Consider the following 23,884-nt stretch of genomic DNA (forward strand, 5'->3'; position numbering starts at 1 on the left):
GCTAACTTTTTTTCGGTGTTCTTTTCATGTGGCAGAACGATTTGATAGGTGTATTCCCACAACGGAATTGAGCTTTCTTTGCTGGAGCCTAATTTTGCGAGGTCTCTGTTCTTCACACGAACAAGTTGTTTGACAGGCTCTTTAACTTTAGTGGTAGTGGGGGAGACCTTTTCTACTGCTGATCCGGGTGCTAAAACCTCATACAAGCCGTCAAGATTTTTCTTCTAGTGTTTATTAGCAGGCAGCTTTCCAGCCAGTTTCACTTGCAGTGAGTTTTGCTGCGCGGAATTGGATTGATCATTTTGGAGTGGATAATGAATCGAAACTCCCCATCTCCGGCATCCTTTACCCTGCAACTATCTGAGCTCCTTTGATTGCTAGCTCAATCTTATCATCGCTCTTTTTGAGGTCAATCTATCCTTTTTCATCCATGTAGTCTTCTGCGGGAACTGTTTCTTCATCTAAAAGATGTTGCAAAATTTTTGGGGTTTTTATGTTTGAACTTTGAAGAGTGGTACCTATGTTGCTCGAAGGAGTATCAGGACGTCTTCCGAATTGAGTTTCAAAGAGACATTTACTTTAGTTGTGCGTTGTTTGTATATACGCATTTGATAAAATACAGATTTAATTGGATATTTTTCATTGGAAAGTTTATAATTTTACTTCACGGTTGAAATAATTGTTTGTATTTTCTAAAACGGTCTTCAGAATTAAGCATTTTTTGGTCACCCTCCCGCATATGCAGCAAAAAAGGTACTCCGGCTTTTTTGTAGGAGGAATTCTTAAATAGATTAGTTAATAGCTCCTCATTGACTGGTTTTCACCACGTTGGACTGAAAAGCAAAAGTGTCTAATCTGATGGAATACTGAGGTAAATGTAGAAGAAGATAGTTCAAATTTGATACGTTTTTGTTCCCATGTAAGAAAATTTAATGTTTTGCAAGTCTGAGACAGCACAAGTGGTATTGATTTTACGGGACCTTTGACCATATGTTTGAACTAACAAGTATGTGAGAAGTAATAATATTGGAAGCTCGCTGAACTTCAAACCTGGAGAGAGTTCTGACGTGAAAATAGCGCATGAGAATAAATGGAGAAAATTAAATTAAATATTAGAATAATTAGGTTTAAATTGTGGTCTGAGACTTAAATAAAAAGTGAAACTTATGACGAAACTTGCTTTTTGTTAAGTCAATTGATATCGTTTCAATGGCATAGCGTTCAACCAGCTTGATGCCTCCTTTTCACTAGCTAATTTAAGTGAGCGAATTTCGTTCATATTCAATTCGCTATTAACTCTCGTCTTTTTCGCTTGATATCAAACTATTTCTCCTTTTGTTTTCATGAAGTGTTCGTTGTTGTTTATGTTCGGCTTCGGGCAGAGGTAGGGATAAGGTGCTTGACAGTTGAATGGACCGTTCGTACTTCCCACAACAATCTTCAGATATAATGATATTCAAGCCACCCTCCCGTATCGGCAACAAAAAACGTATTCCGGTTTTGTGATCTTGGACAAAATCTTTTGTTAATGGCTCCTCGTTGATTGGTTTCTCACGTTATTTTATCAGGTCGTCAATAAAAGCTGTTGTACAAGCTAAGAAGGTCAATTTATGATAAACATATTATATAAACGAATTATAAACATCTTGAGCTGAAACATTGACATGAACACCGGTTTTTTCAACAACGAATTCTGCTGTTTTAGTGATCTTCCTGCCAATTTTATTCCTCCATTGTCGGAAACTATTACACTACCAAGTACTCTACAACCGTCAACTTTTTCCACTTTGTCATGAACAAAAACCAGTTGTGCATTTTCAGAAAGACGTTCATTGGTAATAATATGGCAATTGGCAAGATGATAACCAAAAATTGAACCATTTTTTGCAAAGGGTCAAAAAATTTTTTCAGCTGATCAAGAATGTTAGCAGCTTACCATCTTCCGATTACAAATTTCGAACAGTGAAACAATCGTCAAGAGGTTCAATTAAGAGAATAATGGCAATTCCATATACCGACATCACAAGGGGGTCACCATGGGTTTTACTTCCTGATGGAGTATTGTTTGTTTGTTTGTTAATACACAAAAACGATGATTCACGGTTTGAATTACATATGGAGTGTGTGATGAATTCTGAAAATAAACTATGATTTCGCAGTGCGAAAGTAGTAATTTTCTGGCAAGTGGAAACGCGGTGAGAATTCAAGATTGAAGTTATTTTGTGTATTATTGATGTTCTTGATGTAATGAAAACTGAATTGCTTAGCAGGGTGGATCTGGGCGACTTATCACAAAGAAGCAAAATTGAAGAGTGATTATCTGCTGAATAATCAGGTTAGAACATATGAACTAATAATTTTTACAGACAGCTGGAAAAATGTTGTGATATGATCAAAGAGTCCATTAGCGGGGAAGATATAATTATAAATAATTTTATGGGCACCTAGGGGACGAATAACCTAAATAATTTTTTATAGCGTAACACAAAATTTCCGTATCACAGAATGATGAAAAGAAGAGCATAGTTTCATGATTTTTTGAAAGCAGGATCACAGTCGAGACTATGGAAAGCTGTTTTTATGTCAATAAGCAGGACCGCTTCTAAATGTGTGTTTTTCAAAGCAGCTCCCAACAAATTTATGACATGTTCATTTCCTCCTTTTTGACCCATAAATATTTGTTGATCACCGGCTAATATCTTAAGGTTGATTTTAACAAACTTGACGATAGTTCTCGCACTAAGTTGCCTTCGAACGTGCCCATTTCCTATTGGTCGTACACCAGAGCGTTTTTCAAGAGATATCAACTGACGTAAATTTTACGGAAGAAGTAAAATCAAATGAGACGTTGCTATGCGTATTGCTAGTTTAGCAATCCTTTTCGCATAAATCAGTCAAGGACGCATTAGATGTTAAAAACCTTTGCCATTTGTTGGCATCAAGGCCGGAAGGTCCATGGATTCCATATGTCTTCGTAGCAGTTTTACTATCCTTTGAGGCATTGAAATTTCAATAACAGAAAGATGCTATGATAAACTTTTTTGGATGTTGATTGCCCACTAGTTGATTCAAGTTTGCTTTGCGTGGTTCCTGTTGTTTAGCGAGTAAGACATCAAGGACTTTTTTTTCAAATTTGTCGGTTAAAGAAAAGACACCACCTTCGCTTCCTAATTAAGAATTCAAGTTGCATGGGAAATTTTTCTGATTGACATGTTTTTATCAAATTCTTTGCGTTCATCATTTTTTCATTTTGCTTTAGTTCTACTCATACGTTCCTGGATAGCCTTTGCTTCAAGAAATTGGGTATCTTTTACCCACTTTCTTCATTGGTCTAACCGTCATTCAAAGTTTTTGTTATTTGGGGCGTCATCTTCTGTTCTTGCTCCTGCGATAATGATATGAGTCAGTACCCGTGCGCAGTACACTGCCGTTGTCGCGCTAGAATTATTCAAAGTGGCAAGCATGATTTCATTCAAGGTATCGGTGGATTTAAAATCTGTCTTGTTTCGTGGCAGCGTGAAACAACCGCAGCGGGAATTGACATTGAATTATTATTTCAAATGAGAAAAAAGGAAATTTGAAACTTAATCGTGCTCCTTGAACACATGTTAATTTGAGATCTTGTCAACCCCAACAAATAAAAGATAACAACAAATAGGACTGAAAGCAAAAACCCCTTTTCAGGAATTGAAAACGAAATAACCGTGAATTCAAAACACTCGGGAAAAAGACTGAATTCTCTTTTTGTGTTTGGGGTAATGAATGTATATCAAATGTTGTAAATGTGATTTTAACTGTAAAATTTTTCAAAAATTTGTTGTTATTTTAATTCAATTTGTAGAAATCAAAAGGTAGAGTCAATGACAATTTTACATACTTTGTATAAAAAGTTAATCGATCGTAAAATCAATTTTAATTAAAGTTGACGATGAACGCAATTTTCGAAAACGCTCGTTTTTTTAAATCAATTTAACTTTTAATTGACAATTTCTTCTTCTCTGCAGCTTTAATCATTTTCAATTCGATTTTTAACGGGCCAAAAAAATTTCCTAAAATAATACATGAAGAATGTTTCATATAATTCGCCAGCTCACTCCGTCACGCGGTAAAGTGTGTTCAATATAGTGAAAGGAAGGACCTTCTGACAAAGATAAAAACAGTCGGTGGATTTTCTTTTAACCCCAACACAAAAAAATCGGCTAAATACGTACAGAATCTTCTGTTCAAGAGCCGATTGAGCACCCAGGCGGACATGGTTGTGTGGCATGATCTAATCAACAACAGCATCTCAAGCCACAACTCGAATATCTATCGAACAAGTGATGTAGAGGAGCTGATAATCTACTTGACAACCACTAAGAACAAATTTAAAGCGCTTGTATACTGCCAGTGCACTGGAACCCCTGACATTTTCAAATTGTTGTTGAGCACTGGGACATTGGATCTGATTATGAAAAATACCTGGTATCAGGGCGAAATTAGAGATCAGAGCTGGAAGATTACAATGTGTTCCACAAGGAATCGGCACCTGAGATCAAGTTACTGGAAATTGTTTTGCGCCACCTGAAAGCACTCTTCATAAAAGGAAAAAAGAAAAAACTCGGGAAACGACAGAAGAAAGCGAGAGCAAAGGTAACACTGGTATAAAGAGCACAAAACGTGAATGTAGCTCCTGAACAATAGGGTTTTATTGTCCTTGTCCTTGAGCGTGCTTTCGTGATATGCAAAATTCTACCACAACCACAAATCATTCTCAGGCATAACAACTGCATAAAACAATACCTAAATTAAGTCAATTCTTCGAAAAAAAACAAATAAAAAGTTACATCAAATAGATTTTTGAAAACTTCAAATAAAAGTTATATCATTCCAGATTTTTGGAAAATTTGAATTTTCATGAAGGTTTTTCAGAATAAGCGGCGCACAGTTTTCAACTTAAACTGTTAAAGAAGGAAATATGTCGAGCGGAACAAGAGCATAGATTGTTTGGTGAATAACTTGAGGAGTTTTCTTTGGAAAGGTGTGAAAAAAGTTTTAAAATCAGTTGTGTGAAACCTTAGCAAATATGACGTGTCATTCCGAATGGGTCGGTAGGAGACTTAACGACAAGTTGGAAATGCTGTATGAGAGTCAGGACAGGTCTTTGCGGAATGGATTTCAAAATAATGTTCTTAGAATGGATGGTTTGGAACTTACAAAATTTGTCGTGCACTTCTTATCGATAGTTCCAAAGCATCCAATCAGAGAAAAATTTAATGGAGTGCATTTCCTTGCTGACGTAGACAGATTAGTTCATGAGGGAGAAAAACTGATTGTGAAAGGTTATGTAAAAAAGAGTTGTCGGCGAAACGATACGCCAAAAATGTACTTGATAAACCAATAGAAAGAATAGTAAAAAAATGAAGATTTTTTGAACAATCGAAAACTACTAGCTCTTCCATCTGATAAAGGGTGTAGTTTTTTGTGATGAAAGAGACAACAAAGTTGGATAAACTAAATGAAACCCTTAGTGCCGGTCAGTTTGAGGTTCCAAATCAATAAAGTAACGATATAACAATAAAAATTGAAAAACTGATAAACTACAGTTTGCATCAGAACTGAAACAGCAAAAAATAAGTGAAACGAATTATCTAAGGCTCAGGACAATTGGATTGCAATCAGCCAAGCTATATGCTCTTGCTAAAACACACAAAAAACTCCGCTTCGGCCTGTTCTGTCTGTACTTGATAGCAGTTACGAGAACCGCAATAAGCTTCTGTCTCCCCTTTTCCAGAGGTTACCGGGTTCAAATGTTCAGATTGACTGGAAAGATGCCAGAGCCACTTCAGAGGCTACCGATTTTGAGAACGATGAGCTAGTACACCTATGTACCGCATAAGGAGCAATTGGAATTGCACCTAAAGAACTGTACTCCAGTGACGATGATTCGGAGATTCCGTGGTCAGCTATAAAGAGTTTTTTTGGACTAGCCGTATCGAGGGTTCGTTTTAAGTTTATTAAGATGTGGTACACTCAAAAGATTGCTTTATCCATGGGAGCTTTGTTGTTGGTCTTTTGGCAGAATTGTGGATGAAGTTTTTTGAAAAACCCTTGTAGAAAACAAATGAGAGAAGGGAGAACAAAAATCCTGACGTGAATTCGATGTGCAATGATTGCAACCGAAGCGCTACTTTCCGAGTTAAAGGAATTGAGTGCCAAGAAAGCTGGTTTCATGCACTGACATGGACTATAAAATTCTTTTACGTAGCTCAGAAGGAAAATCAGGAGACCTGGACTGAAACTCAGAAGCCAACTGATTGGTTTTCCAGTATTGTTAATGAGACGTTGGGTCAAAGAACCAAAAAAGAAAAGGTTACAGCAAAATGAAGAACGTCTAAAAAAATTAACAGTCTCAACAAAAGGGAGCTTAAAGCGATGTTTTTGTTCAATACAGAGGAAGCATCACTCAAAATGTTGCGAGTGGACTGAAATAATGTATGATATTCAAATCAATTCCACAACGAGGAAATTGTAAACTTAATTGAGCACTCTGAAATCACATTTTGATAAAAATCTGAAGTCGCATGTGGTATAAAAAGTTAGACATATTGAATGCAGTTTCGTCTATGTTGGCCAAACCAGTCGACACGTTACCACTAGAAACTCAGAGCATTAAAAGAAAGATTCCCTTGTGGAAAACCTCGTTGAATGTTGAGGTACATTGCATACAATTGAGATTTTCGATGCATGTCGCAGGGTTGAAAAACTAATGACAATAAAAAACGATCTATATCGAAAAGCTGAAACCGCTACTAAATGCGCGCGACGATTTGTGGGGGCGGCAATCGACATTCGATTATTAAATAACATGCAAACAATTTTGACTTCTGAAATTTGAAAGTTATTCTGGTACATGTTAATTCGAAATTTTATCAACCACATCAAATAAGGGAGAACAACAGACAGTAACGAAAGAAAAAACTCCTTTTCATGCACTGAAAACAAAGTAACCGGGAATTTCAATAACTCTGGTATAAGGATTGTAATATTTTTGTTGTAATAAACGTAAAAAGAATGTTGTAAAGGCGATCTTACCTCTAAATAATTTCAAAAATTCGTTGTTATTTAAACTTATTTCGTCGAATTCAATAGATAGAGTCAATGGAACGTTTATATGATTTTCGAATATTTTATTTGATTGTTACATAAATTTGAAGTAAACCTGATGATGAACGCAATTTTCGAAAAGCATCGTTTTCTAAATCAATTTATTTTAAATTGACAATTCTTTCGTTGCAGTAAAAATGATTGCTTTCCAATTAACATCTTGCTTGTTTATGTCCTTCATGAGCTCTTTTTTGCCTTAATCGAGGTTAAACCATTAGCTGCTGGGATCAAAACAGGCTTCCCTAGAAGATGGCTGGGACGTCTGGCTGTCAACCGCCGTATGACTTAGGGTTTTTGCCTCGGAGGAGATTAGAGTTGTTTTCGCTTCGCAGCTTACGATGCAAAAGTTTTCATGTTCTCGCCGAGCGCTGGTTCCGCTACATTTAACGTGCTGATAAGTGGCACATGAGTAACACCAAACCCCTCTGCCTCTAAGTTGATTTGAACGTTTTGAGCAGGGTGACTGCTCGGACATTCGTGGGTGGGATATGAATAACGAAAGCTGTTAGTATTGTGAAAATATGTTTAATTAACTAGTGAGGAATTCAAGAATGCGGATAAAATAACAAGCAAACATATGTTTACCGTAGTGAGAGAAATATATACCTTATATACAGAAGTGCTTAATTGGGCGACTGATGTATGGGGACACAATTTGAATGATTGGAAGAATAAAAGCTGATAAATATATTATATGGAGCATCATTTAGATTATTAATTTTATTATTTATGAAAAAAATTTTTTGCTTGACCGATTTGTCTCAGGTTTATAATTTTTTGTCCTCAAAAACTAAATGAACAGGTAAAGTCCGGAGGGCATTAAACGGCTTAAACAGCCATCCTTCGTTTTGTAGTAAACCATAGAACTTAATGTATGACATGCTCATAAAATACATAGTGAACGCACAATTCGCAATTTTTACAGTAAATGGGAGAACAAAAAGAGATGGTTACTAAGAGTAAACCGGATTTTAACAATGTAAAGAAAGCATCATAAATAATGGTGGGAATCATCACAGAATGACATCTTGACGGGAGACGTCAAGGAATGTTTGTTCTTGACGGGATTCGTCAGGCAGGTAAACCTGTTATCTGTTAGTGTAACTAACAGTGACCCGTGCGGTAGAAAATAACTATGAGAAAATCCCAAAGAGATTAAAGAAAATGGGTAAAAATAACCTAAGATTATTCAACCATTGATAGGACCAAAACCAAAGAGCATATTCAACTATAAACCTCATATAATTGAGCTGCCTTTCTCTTATTAGCTTTACACCTTCTCATCCTTTGATACTTATTGTATTTTCGACCAATAATTCTAACTCTAAATTGAACAGTTTGAATATGTACAGCTTCATAATTAATTAAAGTCTTAGACCTAGAAGATTTTTATCAGAAAACCCGAGGTCTCAAAGTGCTTTAGAAAAACCCCCAACCCAACTCGTAACCGTACACAGTGCACGGATATTACACTGGCCACAGAGATCTTAAGAAAAATAGTTAATTTTTTGAAAACTTAAACAAAATTGTCGGTAGGAAGACGCAAATAAAAAGCACTTTTACTCCGAGAAACCGAGAATCGAATTAATCTCGAGAAAACACAAGATTTGGGATAACAAATCACCAGTTCTACCAATTTCCACAAAAATTTGTGGGAGTCAGTTGCAGAAGTCACAACGGAATCAGTCGCAAGTGAGATTTTACTTGCGTGGGGCTAACTTTTACCCTTGGGTGAGGAAAGAAAATTGCTTGTGTGGAAAGACCGCATCATACCAAGTGAGTACAAATAAAGAGTTTTCTCTAGTTTTCGTTGGTAATCGAAACTCATCGCTACTGCGTTAGTCTTGTTAGTCTAGGAAAATTTTTATAATTTGATCTTAGTTGCGAAATTGACTTGTAGATAACGAGCAGCATAATCATGGGAACAAAAAAAAACTGCAGAATATTTGCGTTGTAAAAACAAATGAAGCAATTGCGTTGTTTTGTACTTTTAAAGTTATATACTGACTTTTTCTGAAACTACCATTAGATAGAAAAAAACAAAAAAGCCAAAAAAAATAGTTGATCAGGTAACAATAAGCAGGAGAAAGTAAAAGAAAATTAAAGCAACTAATATCATCCTTATCGTAATTAGAAAAAAAATATATATTAAAAACAACAAAAAAACAGAAAAAATTGGAATTCAGCTAGTATCATATTAAAATAATAAAGAGATTTTAGGTGGGACAGTCATATATAAGACTTTAAATTAAAATTTCGTTAAAAATTAAGAAAAAAAATAAGTAAAAAGGAAATACCTTATTGAAAGAAGCGTTAGGCTTTATAAACAAATATTTTTAAACATTAAAATAAAGGGAGTGTTATAGAAATTCAAAGATAAAATTAGAAAACACCTACCAGTGACGATCTATTTGGTAATTATTTTATAGAAACTATTATTTTCAACAACTAAACAAAGTTTTAAAAGGGCACGATACAAGTAGAGGAACAGTAAAATGGCAACGGGATCGACCTCTAGAATGCTATTACCGGAAGCGTTTACCGGTTCCAACTACTTGGAAAGCTACGTGACGCATTTTGAGCTATTAGCGGAACTACAAAAGATCCGGCTCGCGAAGTTGATGAACGGCCGCATTACTTTGCACTTAGGCTACAAAAATCTGCCATAGATTTCTATCGCACTCTACCGCAAGCTACACGAAAAAGTTATGATGAATGCGTTAAAGCTTTTAGCGAGCACTACAGCGAAAAACTGGTCGTTTTTCGGGGACCGCTAGCTCGCCGCGTACATCAACCAGGAGAAAAACTGACAAATTTTCTGGGAGATTTAAAGCAGTTGGCTTTGAAAGCTTACCCAACGGAGTCGCAAGACATTAGAGACCATCTCGTTCTGAGAGGATTTCTAGAAGCAATCAACCATAGTCAGGTGAGGTTAGATCTCAGAAAGCAAATCGGCGACAAGGATATGAAAATTGAAACAGTTTTGGAACGAGCATTGCATCTAGAAGCTTTAACAAGAACAGAAGAGGAAGAGCAAACACCAATAGTTGCTGTAATTAGACGGGATGAAACGAAAGATTTAGTGGAGGCCCTCACCAGGCTTGTGAATCAATTATCAGTAGATGACAAACAGCTAGAGAACCGTCGAAATCAATCTAGGGAGCGAAGCAGTTCCCGGGGACGGTGGGGTGACGACAGACGTGATAGAGTACAGCAACAAGATCGTGGGTTCAACGATCGGCGGCGATTGCCAACACCAGGACCTAGTCACCGAGACAGATCTTCCGGAAGAGATGAACCGTCTAGGAGGAACGACAGGCAGGGTTTCAAGTGCAGAACCTGTGGACAGGAAGGAAACATTTCGAGGAATTTCGAGGAGTGGAAGGATTAGTTGAAGCTATTGAAGATTTTGAACTAAAGACTGGTTTGCTTTTAGCTGCCTGTATGATATCAATGAAAGATGGTTCTAGTTTGAAAAAAGTCTGAAATCTAACGGACGCACCAGTGACATTGTATAAAAGCACTAAAGTAGGAACTTATTTTGAAAACAAACAGAACTTAGTTGTGAATGAAATTTTCACAAATCAAAATAAGCCAAAAACATTGGAAATTTTTCTAATGGGACAACAGGCAAATTTGGAAGGTTCTAATCTATAATAACCAGAAGAAAGAGAAAGTACGGGAATTGTTCATGAGACATCAACAAGTTTTCTCCCGAAACTCGAATGACTTAGGATATTGTGACAAATTTAAACACCAAACTATACTCAACAAAGATGCAGATTCGTTCAGAAGAACTTATTGCAGTATGAGCTTTGATAAAAGAAAAGCAATGAAAAAAATTTTCGACGATCTAGAGGATGCAAAATTAATTGACCCAACCCATTCGTATTGGGCAGCACCATCAATATTGGTGAAAAAGAAAGATGGCAGCTACAGACTAGTTGTAGATTACAGAGGCTTGAACAAACAAATCGAGAAAACCAGTTGGCCGCTACCAAGAATAAATGACGTTATTGACTCTCTAGACGGAAATTGTTACATTTCCAATATCGATTTGACATCAGAATATTTTCAAATGGCGCTGCATGAAGAGTCGCAGAACGTGACAGTTTTTGTAACTCCAATGGGACTCTACGAGTGGAAGAGACTACCCATTGGTTTGGCGTCAGCGCCAGGAGCTTTCCAAAATTTAATGGAATTGATCATGGCGGGACTCTCCTATGAAGTGGCTTTAGTATACCTGGATGACATAATCATTTTCGGTAGATCCTTTGAGGAGCATCTCAATTGTCTAGATCTCGTACTTGGACGACTTAAAGACGCTGGATTGAAAATAAAAGGCTCAAAATGTAGATTTTTATCAGGAAAAAATTCATTTCTTTGGACACATTGTATCAAATCAAGGCGTAGAAGTGGATCCGGAGAAAGTAGCGGCAGTCAGTAAAATGAAAAGTCCACGAACAATAAAAAAAATTGAGAGCAATATTAGGACTAATTGGTTTTTACAGACGATTCATACAAGATTTTGGAAAAATAGCAGAGCCGCTTTATAAGCTATTAAACAAAAAAGATCGTTTTTATGGAGCGAAGAGTGTGAATCAGCAGTTGAACAACTAAAACAAGCATTACAGACAGCACCAATATTGGGTTATCCGAATGACACGGATCCCTATACGTTAACCAACGACGCCTCTCTGTTTGGCATTGGCGCAATTATTTCTCAAAGACAACAATGGGATGGAAGAGTTATTGCATACGCAATCAAAACGCTCAGCAAAAGTCTACGAAACTATTCTGCGACAAAACGAGAACTTTTTGTAAAAATTTAGTTCTTTCAACACTTCAGAAATTATCTTCTGGGACAAAAGTTTTTAATTGTTTCCGAACATAGGGCCCTCACGTGGTTATATAAATTTAAGGAACCAGACGGATTATTGGCCAGATGGATAGAAAAGCTCGGACAGTTTGATTTTGAAATCAAACACGAAGCGGGAAAAAAAACCTTCACGCAAACTGTCTGTCGAGAGTTCCACAGACAGAAGACCAAGTCAAAAACTGCGATCAAGTGAACCAAGTAAATACGGATGACAAAAACATCTGGTCCATTGAACTAGGGAAATCTGTTGAACAAGTAGTTGAACATCAGCAAAATGCAGCCGACCTCATTATACTAAGAAACTGGATTGAGAACGGGAGACACCCTCAAATAAAAAACATGGCAGGAGCCTCCAGAGCCCTGTGGAAACTTTGGACTGATTCCAGAAACTTTCAAATTGAAAATGATCTAATCAAGGGACAGAAACGTATTGACGAATGTAGAACTTAACACAAATAGTCATTCAGAGATCACTTATAAAAGAAATTCTACCTTTCCTTCATGAATATTGCGGACATTTTGGTATGGCCAAGACATTTGATCGGGTTCGAGAACAATTCTACTGGCCCGAGATGAAAAAAGATGTTCACGAGTGGGTAAGTTCTTGCGAAGTAGGCTGTCAAAAGAAGTCTCCACACCAGAAACACATACACAGCCTGACAACGTGGAAACCAAGTCATCCGTTTTGGCAAGTCGCCTTGGACATTATGGGACCTTTACCTGAGTCAAGTGGAATTAAATACATTCTGTTAATTGGAGATCAGTTTGCAAAATGGTATGAAGCAATTCCCATGAGCATCCAAGAAGCTTCAACGGTAGCTAAGGGTTTGGTAAACGTCTGGTTTTCAAGGTTTGGTTGCCGGAAAATCTCCATAGCAACAGGGGCAGTAACTTCATGTCGAATCTTTTCCAGAACATGTGTAAAGAGCTGGGAATTAACAGGACATCAAAAACAGCTTATCATTCTCAAGGAAACGCAATGATAGAGCGCACCAATCGCACAACCGAAAAGAATCTTGCAAAATATGTGGGTGAACATCACAACACCTGGAGCGCCTATCTTCCGCTAGTAATGATGGCGTACAGATCATCAATTCACTCTGTTGCCAAGTACTGCCCCTTGTACCTCCTTTTTGGACGATCATGCGCGCTACCGATTGATTGCATGCATCAAAATACAAACCAAAATCTACCCATTCTTGAGTGATTACGTTGGTTGCTTGAAAGACGAACTACAGACGTGCCATGAACTGGTTCGGGAAAGCATGGATGTGGAGCAGGAAAGACAAAAAACCTACTATGACCGTAGCACAATTGGACCACAATATGAAGTAGGTGATTTAGTAATGGTGTTAAACCCCACAATGAAAACTGGCCAGACAAAGAAATTTAAATCCTTTTACAGTGGTCCGCAATTAATACGTGAAATATTCAACGACCTTAACTTTGCTATTGAGGATGTAAAAACAAAAAAACAACAAAAGGTGCACTACGATTGAATCAAACGTTTTAACAGTAGAAGTGCTAACACTGATAAAAAAAGAACCTAAGAAGGCAAAGAATGAACCGAGAATATCCCAAAATGACCTTACGGAGGATAATGATTTTGTGAAAATTGAGGTAGTTATTCCAAAATTGAATGACACAGGAAGAAGAGAAGTGAATTCTAAAGACAATAATAGCTAAATTAACCATAGTAATGAAGTTCACAATGAGACAGTCAAGGAGGAATTGTTTGAAACACCAATGGGTGGGAGTACAAGAGAATCAAAAAATACTAACAAAAATAACAAAAACAGAAGCACAAGGATACCTGCGCCTAAAGTAGCCACACAGCAGAAGCGGGATAGCCTGGTAGCAACATACGAAAGGAGTGAAGGCCAAGAATTTCAAAATAGAAGCACGGCTTCTACTTTGCAAAGTGTTACCGAACGATGATATCAAACAAGAAGTACGTCGGGAATAACAAGACCGCGGAAACTCAAAGCCTATTTTTTATTCAAGGATAACGATTCAGATGAAAAATTTGATAATGATGTATTTTTTAAAAAGGTGATACGACAAAATGCAGAGGGCATGGAACCCACATTAGAACGTGCAGCTGAACTGGAAACTTCTCCAATTGGTTAGCATAGTAAGTTTTTCACAATTCTTGGAGATTGTGGTGTATGATTTTGAGAACATTCTGCAGACGCAAAAAATTGCCATGAGGGAACGGACGAAATGGGAAACTTCACGCCTAAATGAGGAGCAAGTAAATAAAGGAGGACTCATCTACGCCGAGAGCAGCAGGAGTAAACTAAAATACTGAATGTACAGGGCTGCATATACGGTAACTGTAATGAAAAAAAGTGGTTGGCATGACGACACAACTTACTTAAACGAAAAATAAAAAATAATTCCAACGTTTTACCCAATAAAAGAATCAGTCTCCAAAGCCTATGGCAGGGACACAATGCGCGGTTACCGGGTCTTGGTGACTTTGAATTCAACGCTCCTAAAGAAGTCCTTAATGAGATAAATGTTAACAGAATCGACGCAGAGTTTGTTCAGAAGGTATCAAAAACATTCATGAAAGGCGGAGATGAAAAAGGAGTGAATTATGTCTACCCCTTGGAGTGGATCAATCCAAAAGGTAAAACACAGAAAGGTAATATCATGATAAATGCTGAAATTTTCATGGGGACTTTTTTCATTGAAACTAGAGAAGCAAATTAAGGAACATGGTTATATTTTAAAGACCCTCTGAAACAGGAGCAGACCTTGTTATATCAAGGAGACACATTTGAAATAGATTCAGTACAATATTTGTTCGAACAAGACAAAAAACCAAATATCTTAACGATAGTTAAATTTTCGGACTCGATAACAGCAAAAACAGTCCGCGCTGGGAACAAAAAGTACTTGACGAGCACGTTAGACAGAAAAAGAAACTTAGTTGTTCAGTTGAAAAAAAGGACAAAACAGATAGACAATTTCCGGCTTTTTGAAACAAACCACAGAAAATTGTTTTACACAAAGGAAACGTTGACGGCCACGGAACAAAGTTTTTCACCAACAGATATATCTGAGACAGATCTCAGGGACATAAAACTCGACCAACTTTTTGTGTGGGATTATCGAGGCATGTTTGAAAATCTGAAATAGAGTTATTAAATTGTCACATAGAAACACTGCACAGAGCTATGATTTTAACGACACCAATTAACGGAAACTTACATCAAATTTTCCTAAATCAACAAAACGCTCTGGGTACACACGCAGAAAGAGCAGGAGGAATACTTTATGTCTATAGGTGCGCTAAACTTATCGTACATGTTGTCGAAAACCAGTTTTGTACGGAGGAAGTACAAAATAGGGTTTCTTCTGACAACAGTTCAGAAGGAATTAGATACATGGACCCTATTTTTTGAGTATTCTATAAAAATTTCACACTAATTAATTGCAACCCCATGTACCCGAACGCAATTGAACTGCAGAATGGTTCATGGATAACATATAGCAGGCGAATACAACTGATTGATAAACCCAATGATATGCCTAATTCCACAGTTAACGTCAATTGGTCAACCTACGCGCCAATGGAAGCGTTTTTCAATGACAAAAACCGTGAACTCAACAAGAGGGTCCAAAGATTAAGATATTCGAGAAAAACCATTACAGGAAGAGAAGTTTTTCTGGGAAAAGGAGGCTTATATGAGCATGAGACTCTAGAGTATTTCAAAACGGACTTAAAGTACAATCACCAGTGGCATGAATTGCTGATTTTTGAATACCTGGGTAGTGAAGTGAAACAATTTGGGCATTTGGCCAGGGAAATAACCATCAGTTTGATGACTATTTTTATTGGACTAAAAATCATATTTTGTTTGGTCTGTGTGTTTTTTTCAATCGATATGCTACGCAGTGGCACTAATCCTGTGGTTGCTCTGCAACCCATTAACCCAATGGGGGAAGTAGGTTATTTTCATCATCTAAAACAACGTACTAAGGAACAAAAATTGACAAGAAAAAGAACAGTTGAATTGTGTGATGGTAATACAGACACTGTAGTCATAAAAACAAAAAAGGCTAAATCTGTACCAGATATGACAGAAACTGAAATTGACACATTAGATTAATTTAAATGTATGATATATAGGAATGGCAGAACCAAAAATCGGCGATTATTGCTACTATCTACCCGAGTTGTTTGAGGTCAGGTCGATAGTCAGGCACCAAGTGTATCGGATTGTTGGAGTAACCTCAAATAAAATGTTAAATGACGCAGCTGCAACAACCCAATGTAGTGGATAGAGCGGCAATTAGTGTTATGGAGTTAATTGGGATGCATCAGAGAATCGAGGAACAGCAGAAGAAGATTGACAACAGCGAAATGCTGGGAACTGCCGGGGCTCGGCTCGAAGAGGAGCTCCGGCAGTTAAAACCTGAAAGTCAAAGGTTAAGCGATCAATTGCTTGAGACCAAACGACTGCCTGAACACAATGGGAATCAGCGGGAGTCCTGCAGGAGGCAGGAGGAAATATTGAAGAAAGAGTTGGCGGAGGTTACGAATGTAGCCGAAACAAAGACAAGATAATGTATCGCTCTGGTGGATGAGCGGGAGTGTTTAGCTCGGGAGTTGGAGAATGCCGAGATAGATATCAGAAAACTAAGGACCAGGGTAAGAACAGAACAGACCTCAAAGAAGTCATCCAGAGGAGACTGGAGGCGATCAACAAGCAGAGCCCTTTCAGTCAACCTCCGAACTTTTGTGAGTTTCTATTCCTGCCACAGGGGGCCACAACCAGTACTATCCAGAAACATTTCAAAACGTTGGCAATGCTCTGACATCCGGACAAGGGTGGTCGGGAGGACCTGTTCAAAATTATTCTTCAGGCAAAGAAAATTATGGAAGATGAGGAGGCTCGTAATATTTATGACAAGCACGGGATTGAAAAAGCAGAGGAATATATGAACTCGAAAGTGGACCTTTGAAACTCTTGCTTGTGAGTGAGTGGAACACTCATATTTTTCTAAGAGGGAGGCAGTGTAGTAAACCATAGAACTTCATGTATGACAGGCTCATAAAATACAGTGAACGCACAAATCGAAATGTTCACAATAAATGGGAGAACAAAAAATGATTGTTACTAACAGTAAACCGTATTTTAACAATATAAAGAAAGCATCATAAATAATGATGGGAATCATCACAGAATGTAATCTTGACGGGAGGCGTCAAGGAATGTTTATTCTTGACGGGATTCGTCAGGCAGGTAAACCTGTTATCTGTTAGTTTAACTAACAGGGACCCGTGCGGTAGAAAATAACTATGAGAAAATCCCAAAGAGATTAAAGAAAATGGGTAAAAATAACCTAAGATTATTCAACCATTGATAGGACCGAAACCAAAGAGCATATTCAAATATAAACCTCATATAATTGAGCTGCCTTTCTCTTATTAGCTTTACACCTTCTCATCCTTTGATACTTATTGTATTTTCGACCAATAATTCTAACTCTAAATTGAACAGTTTGAATATGTACAGCTTCATAATTAGTTAAAGTCTTAGACCTAGAAGATTTTCATCAGTAACCCCGAGGTTTTAAAGTGCTTTAGAAAAACCCCCAACCCAACCCGTAACTGTACACAGTGCACGGATATTACAGTTTGACAGCAATTCATTAGCCAGTCGGTTATATTTGCGTGTTCGTTTTCAATGGGTACTAGCTGTTAGATCCACTGCAATGAAACACTACATCTACGTTCCACTTATTTTCTTGAGCGGCTATCTGTCTCCCTCCTCCATGATGGGTTATCTTGTGAAATTGTTAATAGTTTTGAAATGGGAAAAGTAATCGGTGACTGCTTCCTGCTACGTAATTCATTTTAAAAATGGTGGATGAAATTTCATTCTACCTTTTCAATTGTTCATTCCCTCGAGTAAAAAGCGTGTATTGTTTGCAAACTGTATGATCGCAGTAAGTCACTGTAAGTCGACTGTTTGAACTTGAAAGCATATTTTGCTTTATTCTGAATTTACAGAGTAAGCCTATTTTAGGTGGCGTTGATATGGTCTGATCAGTTTTGTTTTTGTTTAACATTGATTGACCGTTCGGTGGTCATTCGATTTTACACACCCTCTTTCGTTTGCCTCGAGAATATTGAGCTAGTTCTTCAATTGGTTGAATACTGCAACTAGAAGGTGTACTAGAAGTCTCCATCGGCATAACATCAATCAATCTACGTATTTGCTATTTCTTAGTTGTCTGATCAGATTGAACCTAATCCTAATATTTGAGATTGTTCGGCAGAAACATATACAAGATAACATTATCGACTGGCTAGAGAAGGTACATAAATCAATCTGACTCGAAGCTCTCCCGAATCAAGCACGACAGATATTATAGCTGAACAGAAAAGCGATCAGAATGGATTGTAGTATGAATGGCGATGTGAGACATCACAGCTTTGAATCCCAGACCATGTTAGCTGGTGGTAGTGGTTTAAATGGGATCCATTGCGACGAGGACATGCGAGATGGAATCACGGTTTCCGAGTTGATGCAGCCGGGCATTGGACTAACATACAAGTTAGTACTTGAGTGCAGATTCTTTTTGTAAAGACGCTACTGGCAAATTTAAATCTTTTGCGGAGAGAATTGAAAGTATCACTCAAAACTAAAAAACTGAAATGATCTGGTGAAGTAGAATTTTAAAACTTCGCTTACTTTGGTAGAGAACAACTTTAATTTTTCTCACAAAATAAAAGTCTGCTCAACAAATCACGCATTTCTAAGTGTGTGCGTGTGCTCTTGGGTTTGTGATGTGATTGTGATTGTGCGCGTGTGGGTGCTTGCGTGCGTGTGTGTATGTCTGCGTGCGCGCGTGTGTGTGAGAGTACGTGCGTTTGTATGTGCCTGTGTATGTGTGCGTGTGTGTGTGTGTGTGTGTGTGTGTGTGTCTGTGTGCGTATGTATGTGTGTGTGCTAGTGCGTGTGTGTGTGAGTGCCCGTGTGTGTGTGTGTGTGTGTGTGTGTGTGTGTGTGTGTGTGTGTGTGTGTGTGTGTGTCTGCTTGTAGCTGGTGTATGTGTGCTTGCGCTGGGGGGGGGGGTCTTGCGTGTGTGGGTGATTACGAAAACAACAAATGATTACGAAAACAAAATTGTTGAGAAATTTAGTGAATACAATTTTCAGGAAATTTTGAACCATAAACAAATGGGACAACTGGATGTCTTCCTTAAACAATCCCAATCAAGTAATAAACCGTGATACAAAAAACGAGATCAATAAATCTTTTAATTCTGATCACGATGCTTTTACTGTGAAGATTGAGGCGCAAACAGATATGCAATCCGAAACCAAACAGCATAAGTTTGCGTTCAACAAAGCTGATCGGAAAGAGTTAAATAACTATATACTAGAAAACCCTTTCAAACCATATTGCTTCAGCAACATTGACGAACTAGTCAAGCAATGGTATACATGGCTTGATGATGTATTAACTAAAAACGTTCCCAAAACCACGCTGCACAGATCCAACCTTCCCCCCTGGATAAAAAAGGAATCCTCCCATCTCATAAAAGTCATATCTACTCTGATAAGGAAAACTAAAAACCCAAATCTTGGCAGACTGATAAAGATTTAAAAAGCAGAGAAGAAATTGAGAGATCAGCTGAAACAAGATCAAGCGGACTTTGATGACAAAATCTTCCGAGGGAGGAGAGTCTCTGATCTGCAAAAGTATCTCAATGCTGTCTTTAAATGCAATAGATACCCGGAAACAATGTCTTACAAGGACAACAAGACAAATGAAGATAGCCAAAAGTGCAAATACTTTAACGATTTCTTCTCCAATGTTTTCCTCAAAAGTAATACAATTAAAATGAACTCTTACGAAAAAGGAAAATTTAACTAAGTAAACATTGACGAAAGAAAAATCAAGGAGATACTAACCAAGCTTCAGTCAAATAAAGCTAGTGGACCTGATAATGTTGGAAATACAATCCTGAAAAACCTGCCAACCCTCTCAAAATCATTGCATATAGTTTTCCAAGCCGCTTTAAATAAAGGGTGTTTTCCAGCATACTGGAAAACAAGTGAAGTTATCCCAATTTTTAAAGATGAAAACAGAGCAATGATAGATCAATACAGACCGATCAGCTTACTTTGCAATGTCTCGAAGGTTTTAGAAAAGTTAAATTTCAATGAAATTTACGAAATAGTCAAAACACATTTGGATAACTCTCAACATGGATTTAGGAGACATAGGTCTGTGGTTACACAACTTCTGCTCTTTCTAGATCTTCTGTACAAAGAACTTGATGACCAAGAAAGTGAATTCTATGTGCTGTACTTAGATTTTAAAAAAGCTTTCGACAGCGTACCACAAGACAGGTTACTAGAAAAAGTTGAAGAGCTGCAAATCGGCGGAAATTTCTTGAAAATCATTGCAAGTTACCTCACTGAAAGAAAACAATATGAAAAAGTTAATGAATGCAAATCTGAAATTTTCCCAGGTACTAGCGGAGTCCCGCAGGGGTCTCTCTTAGGTCCTCTCCTATTTATTATATACGTGAACGATCTACCAACTCGAGTCAAATTATGTGACGCTTTTGGGTATGCTTATGATTTCAAGTTAGTATCAACTCAGCCAGCTGATATCTGAACCGATCTAGAAGCCATAGAAAGCTGGTGCGAAGTGAACGAAATGAAGCTGAATGAAAACAAATGTTACGTCTTACCAGTAAAACAACAGCAAAACAGCGAATACCATTTCCAGCTAAATTCTAAATTCCTAGAGAGCAAGTTTGAACAAAAAGATCTGGGTGTCATTATATCTGCAAAACTCTCTTGGAGAGCAAATAGTCTAAAACGATGTAAAAAAGCTTCGAAAGCTTTCTATTTTCTCAAGCGAAACGTATCGGTTTTAGCAAACACTAGAACAAAACTTAATACTTACGCGGGATATGTCATACCAGTAATAAGTTATGCCTCAATGGTTTGGTTTGTTAACAAAACAGAATGCAAAGAAGTAGAACGTATCCAAAAGAAAGCCACGGCATGGATTCTCAGTAGTTGGGAAATGAATTATCAAAGTAGAATGGCAAAACTCAAGCTTCTGCCGCTATCATACTACTTCGAACTCCATGATTTTTTAACGCTTTTAACTTTGTTGGGAGGCAATTACAACATCAATTTGCCAATAAAATTAAACGAATGTGCAATAAATACACGACAAAACGAGCTCATAGCAATTGATAAAACTCGTACCAAAAAAGCGGATGAGAATTTTTTGATTAGATCCAGCAAGCTACTGAATATCATTATTAAAAGCGCTAACATTGAAATAAAGCACATTGATAAACAATATCTAACAAAAGTTTACTGGAATTACTTCGAAAATTGTTACTTTGAAGTCAACTCCTGTTCTTGGACCTTGCTCTGCAATCGTGGCAGCTGTAACACATTTCAGAAAGTGGTCAACTCTACCCCTCAATGATGGGTGCAAACCCTTGTGCACACTACACAGAAGACTAAACTCTCTCTCTCTCTAAGCGTGTTTGTGTGTGTGGTTTTGTGTATGTGTGCATGTATGTATGTGTGTGTGCGCGCTTGTGTGTGTGGTTTCTTGCTGGCACGTGTATGTTTGTGTGCCTGTGAGTGTTTGCTTGTGTGTATATGTGCGTGCGTTCGTTTGTGTTTACGTTTGTGCTTGTGTGTATGGTGTGTGCGTGCGGGGGGGGGGTTGTGTGTGGGTGTTGGTGCTTGAGTCCGTGTATATGTGTGTGTGTGAGATTGAATGCGTTTGAGTGTGTGCTTGTGTAAATTTGTGCGTGCGTTTGTGGATGCTTGTGTGGGTGCGTGTGTATGTATATGTACGTATGTGTGTGTGAGTGCGTTCGTTTGTGTGTGTGCGCGTGCTTTTGTGTGTGTGTGAGTGCGAGCGTTTGTGTGTGCTTGTGTGTGTATGTATATGTGCGTGTGTGTGTGAATGCATGCGTGTATGTGTGTGTGTGTGAGTGAGTGCGCGTTTGTGTTTGTGTGCGTGTTTTCGTGTGTGAGTGGTTCTTTGTGTGTGTGTGCGGGGACGCTTGAGTGCGTGTGTTTGTATGTGTGTGTGAGTGTGTGCGTTTGTGTGCTGGTGTATGTGTGAGTGCGTGCATTAGCATGTGCTTGTTTATGTGTGAGTTCTGGTGTTTGTGGGTGCTTGCGTGCGTTTGTATGTATGTGTGCATGTGTGTGTGAGAGCGTGCGTTTGTGTGTGTGTTTCTGAGTATATGTGCATCAGTTTATGTGTGTGAGTGCGTTCATTTGTGTGTGCGTGCTTATGTGTGTGTGCTTGTGTGTGTGTGTGTGTGTGTGTGTGGGTGCTTCTGTGCGTCTGTATTTGTGCGTGTGTGGGCGAGTGCATGCATTTGTGTGTGTGTGTGTGCGCGCATTTGTGTGTGTGTGCTTGTGTGATATGTGCGTGTATTTGTGTGCGCGCTCTTTTGTGCTTGTACGTGTGCCTGTGTGGGGGTGCTTGCGTGAATGTGCATGTGTGAGAGTGCGTGCGAGCGTGTGTCTGTGTGTATGTGCGTTTTTTTTGTGCGTGCGTGCGTGCCTTTGTGTGTTGATGGGTGCGTATGTAAATGTGCGTGTGTGAGGGTGCGTGCGTATTTGTATGGTTGTGTGCACTTGTGTGCGTCTTTGTATGGGTGCGTGCGTGTGTATTTGTGTGCGTGAGTGAGGGAGAAAGTGCGTGCGTGCGTTTGTGTGTGTGTGTGTGTGCGCGCGTGCGTCCGTTTGTGTGCTTGTGTGTATGTGTGCGTGTACATGTGTCTGCGCGCTTGTATGATTTTGTGTGTGGTTGCTTGCGTGCGTGTGTATATATGTGTTTGTGATAGTGCGCTTTTTTGTTTGTGTTTGAGTAAGTGCGTGTGTGTGTGTGTGGGGGGGTGTGCTTGCGTGCATGTATGTGCGCGTGAATGTGTGAGTGCGTGCGTTTGTGTATGTGTGCTTATGAGTGTGTGTGCGTGCGTTTTTGTGTGAGCGTGCGTTTGTGTGTAACTGTGGGTGTGTGCGTGTGTGATTGCGTACGTTTGTGTATGTGTGTGTGTGCTTGCGTGAACGTGCTTGCGTTTGTGTGTGAGAGAGTGCGTTCGTTTGTGTGTACGTGAGCATGTATGGTGTGTGTGTCTGCTTGTAACTGGTGTATGTGTGCTTGCGCTGGGGGGGGGGAGGGCTTGCGTGTGTGGGTGCGTGCGTATGTGTTTGCTTGTTCGTATGTGTGCGTTTGTTTGTATGTGCGCTAGTGCTTGTGTGTGAGAGGGCTTGCGTGCGTGTGTATGTTTTCATGCGTTTGTGTGTGTGTGTGTGTTGTTTCCGTGCCCGTGTGTGTGTATGTACGTGTGCGCGTTTGTGTGTATGTGTGCGTGAGTTTGTGTGTGTGAGTGCTTGCGCATATATGTATGCGTGTGCGTGTGTATTTATGTGTGTGTTTGCGTGTACGTGCTTGCGTTTGTGTGTGAGAGTGCGTGCGTTTGTGTGTGTGTGTGTGTGTACGTGAGCATGTATGGTGTGTGTGTGTCTGCTTGTAGCTGGTGTATGTGTGCTTGCGCTGGGGGGGAGGGGCTTGCGTGTGTGGGTGCGTGCGTATGTGTTTGCTTGTTCGTATGTGTGCGGTCGTTTGTATGTGCGCTAGTGCTTGTGTGAGTGCTTGCGTGCGTGTGAATGTTTTTGTGCGTTTGTGTGTGTGTGTGTGTGCGTGAGTGCGTCCGTTTGTGTAGGTACGTGCGTGTTTGTGTGTGTGTGTATGGTGTGTTAATGTATGTGTTGGTGTGCGATGTGTCTGTGTTTGTTTGGGTGCTTGCTTTTGTGTGTACGCATGTGCT

The 23,884-nt window shown here is 38.7% G+C and overlaps 2 protein-coding genes across 3 annotated transcripts in view; both read left to right on the forward strand.

Moving 5' to 3' along the window:
* LOC142358604 (protein FAM76A-like) overlaps positions 1 to 23,884 on the forward strand; it is a 606,005-nt gene that overhangs the window by 267,181 nt on the left and 314,940 nt on the right. The gene's annotated exons all lie outside the window — the stretch shown is intronic.
* The window catches only part of LOC142358600 (inosine-5'-monophosphate dehydrogenase 2-like), a 136,831-nt gene continuing 130,994 nt past the window's right edge, over positions 18,048 to 23,884 (forward strand). The window contains exon 1 of one of the 2 annotated variants that reach the window (XM_075410040.1): positions 18,048 to 18,600. In XM_075410040.1, the coding sequence (XP_075266155.1) occupies positions 18,440 to 18,600 (161 nt within the window). In that variant the 5' untranslated portion in view covers positions 18,048 to 18,439. The remainder of the gene's footprint in view (positions 18,601 to 23,884) is intronic. The other variant, XM_075410039.1, reaches the window with a different exon arrangement.

Source organism: Convolutriloba macropyga, chromosome 2, assembly GCF_964194025.1.
Source record: "Convolutriloba macropyga chromosome 2, txConMacr16.3, whole genome shotgun sequence".
Lineage (NCBI taxonomy): Eukaryota > Metazoa > Xenacoelomorpha > Acoela > Convolutidae > Convolutriloba > Convolutriloba macropyga.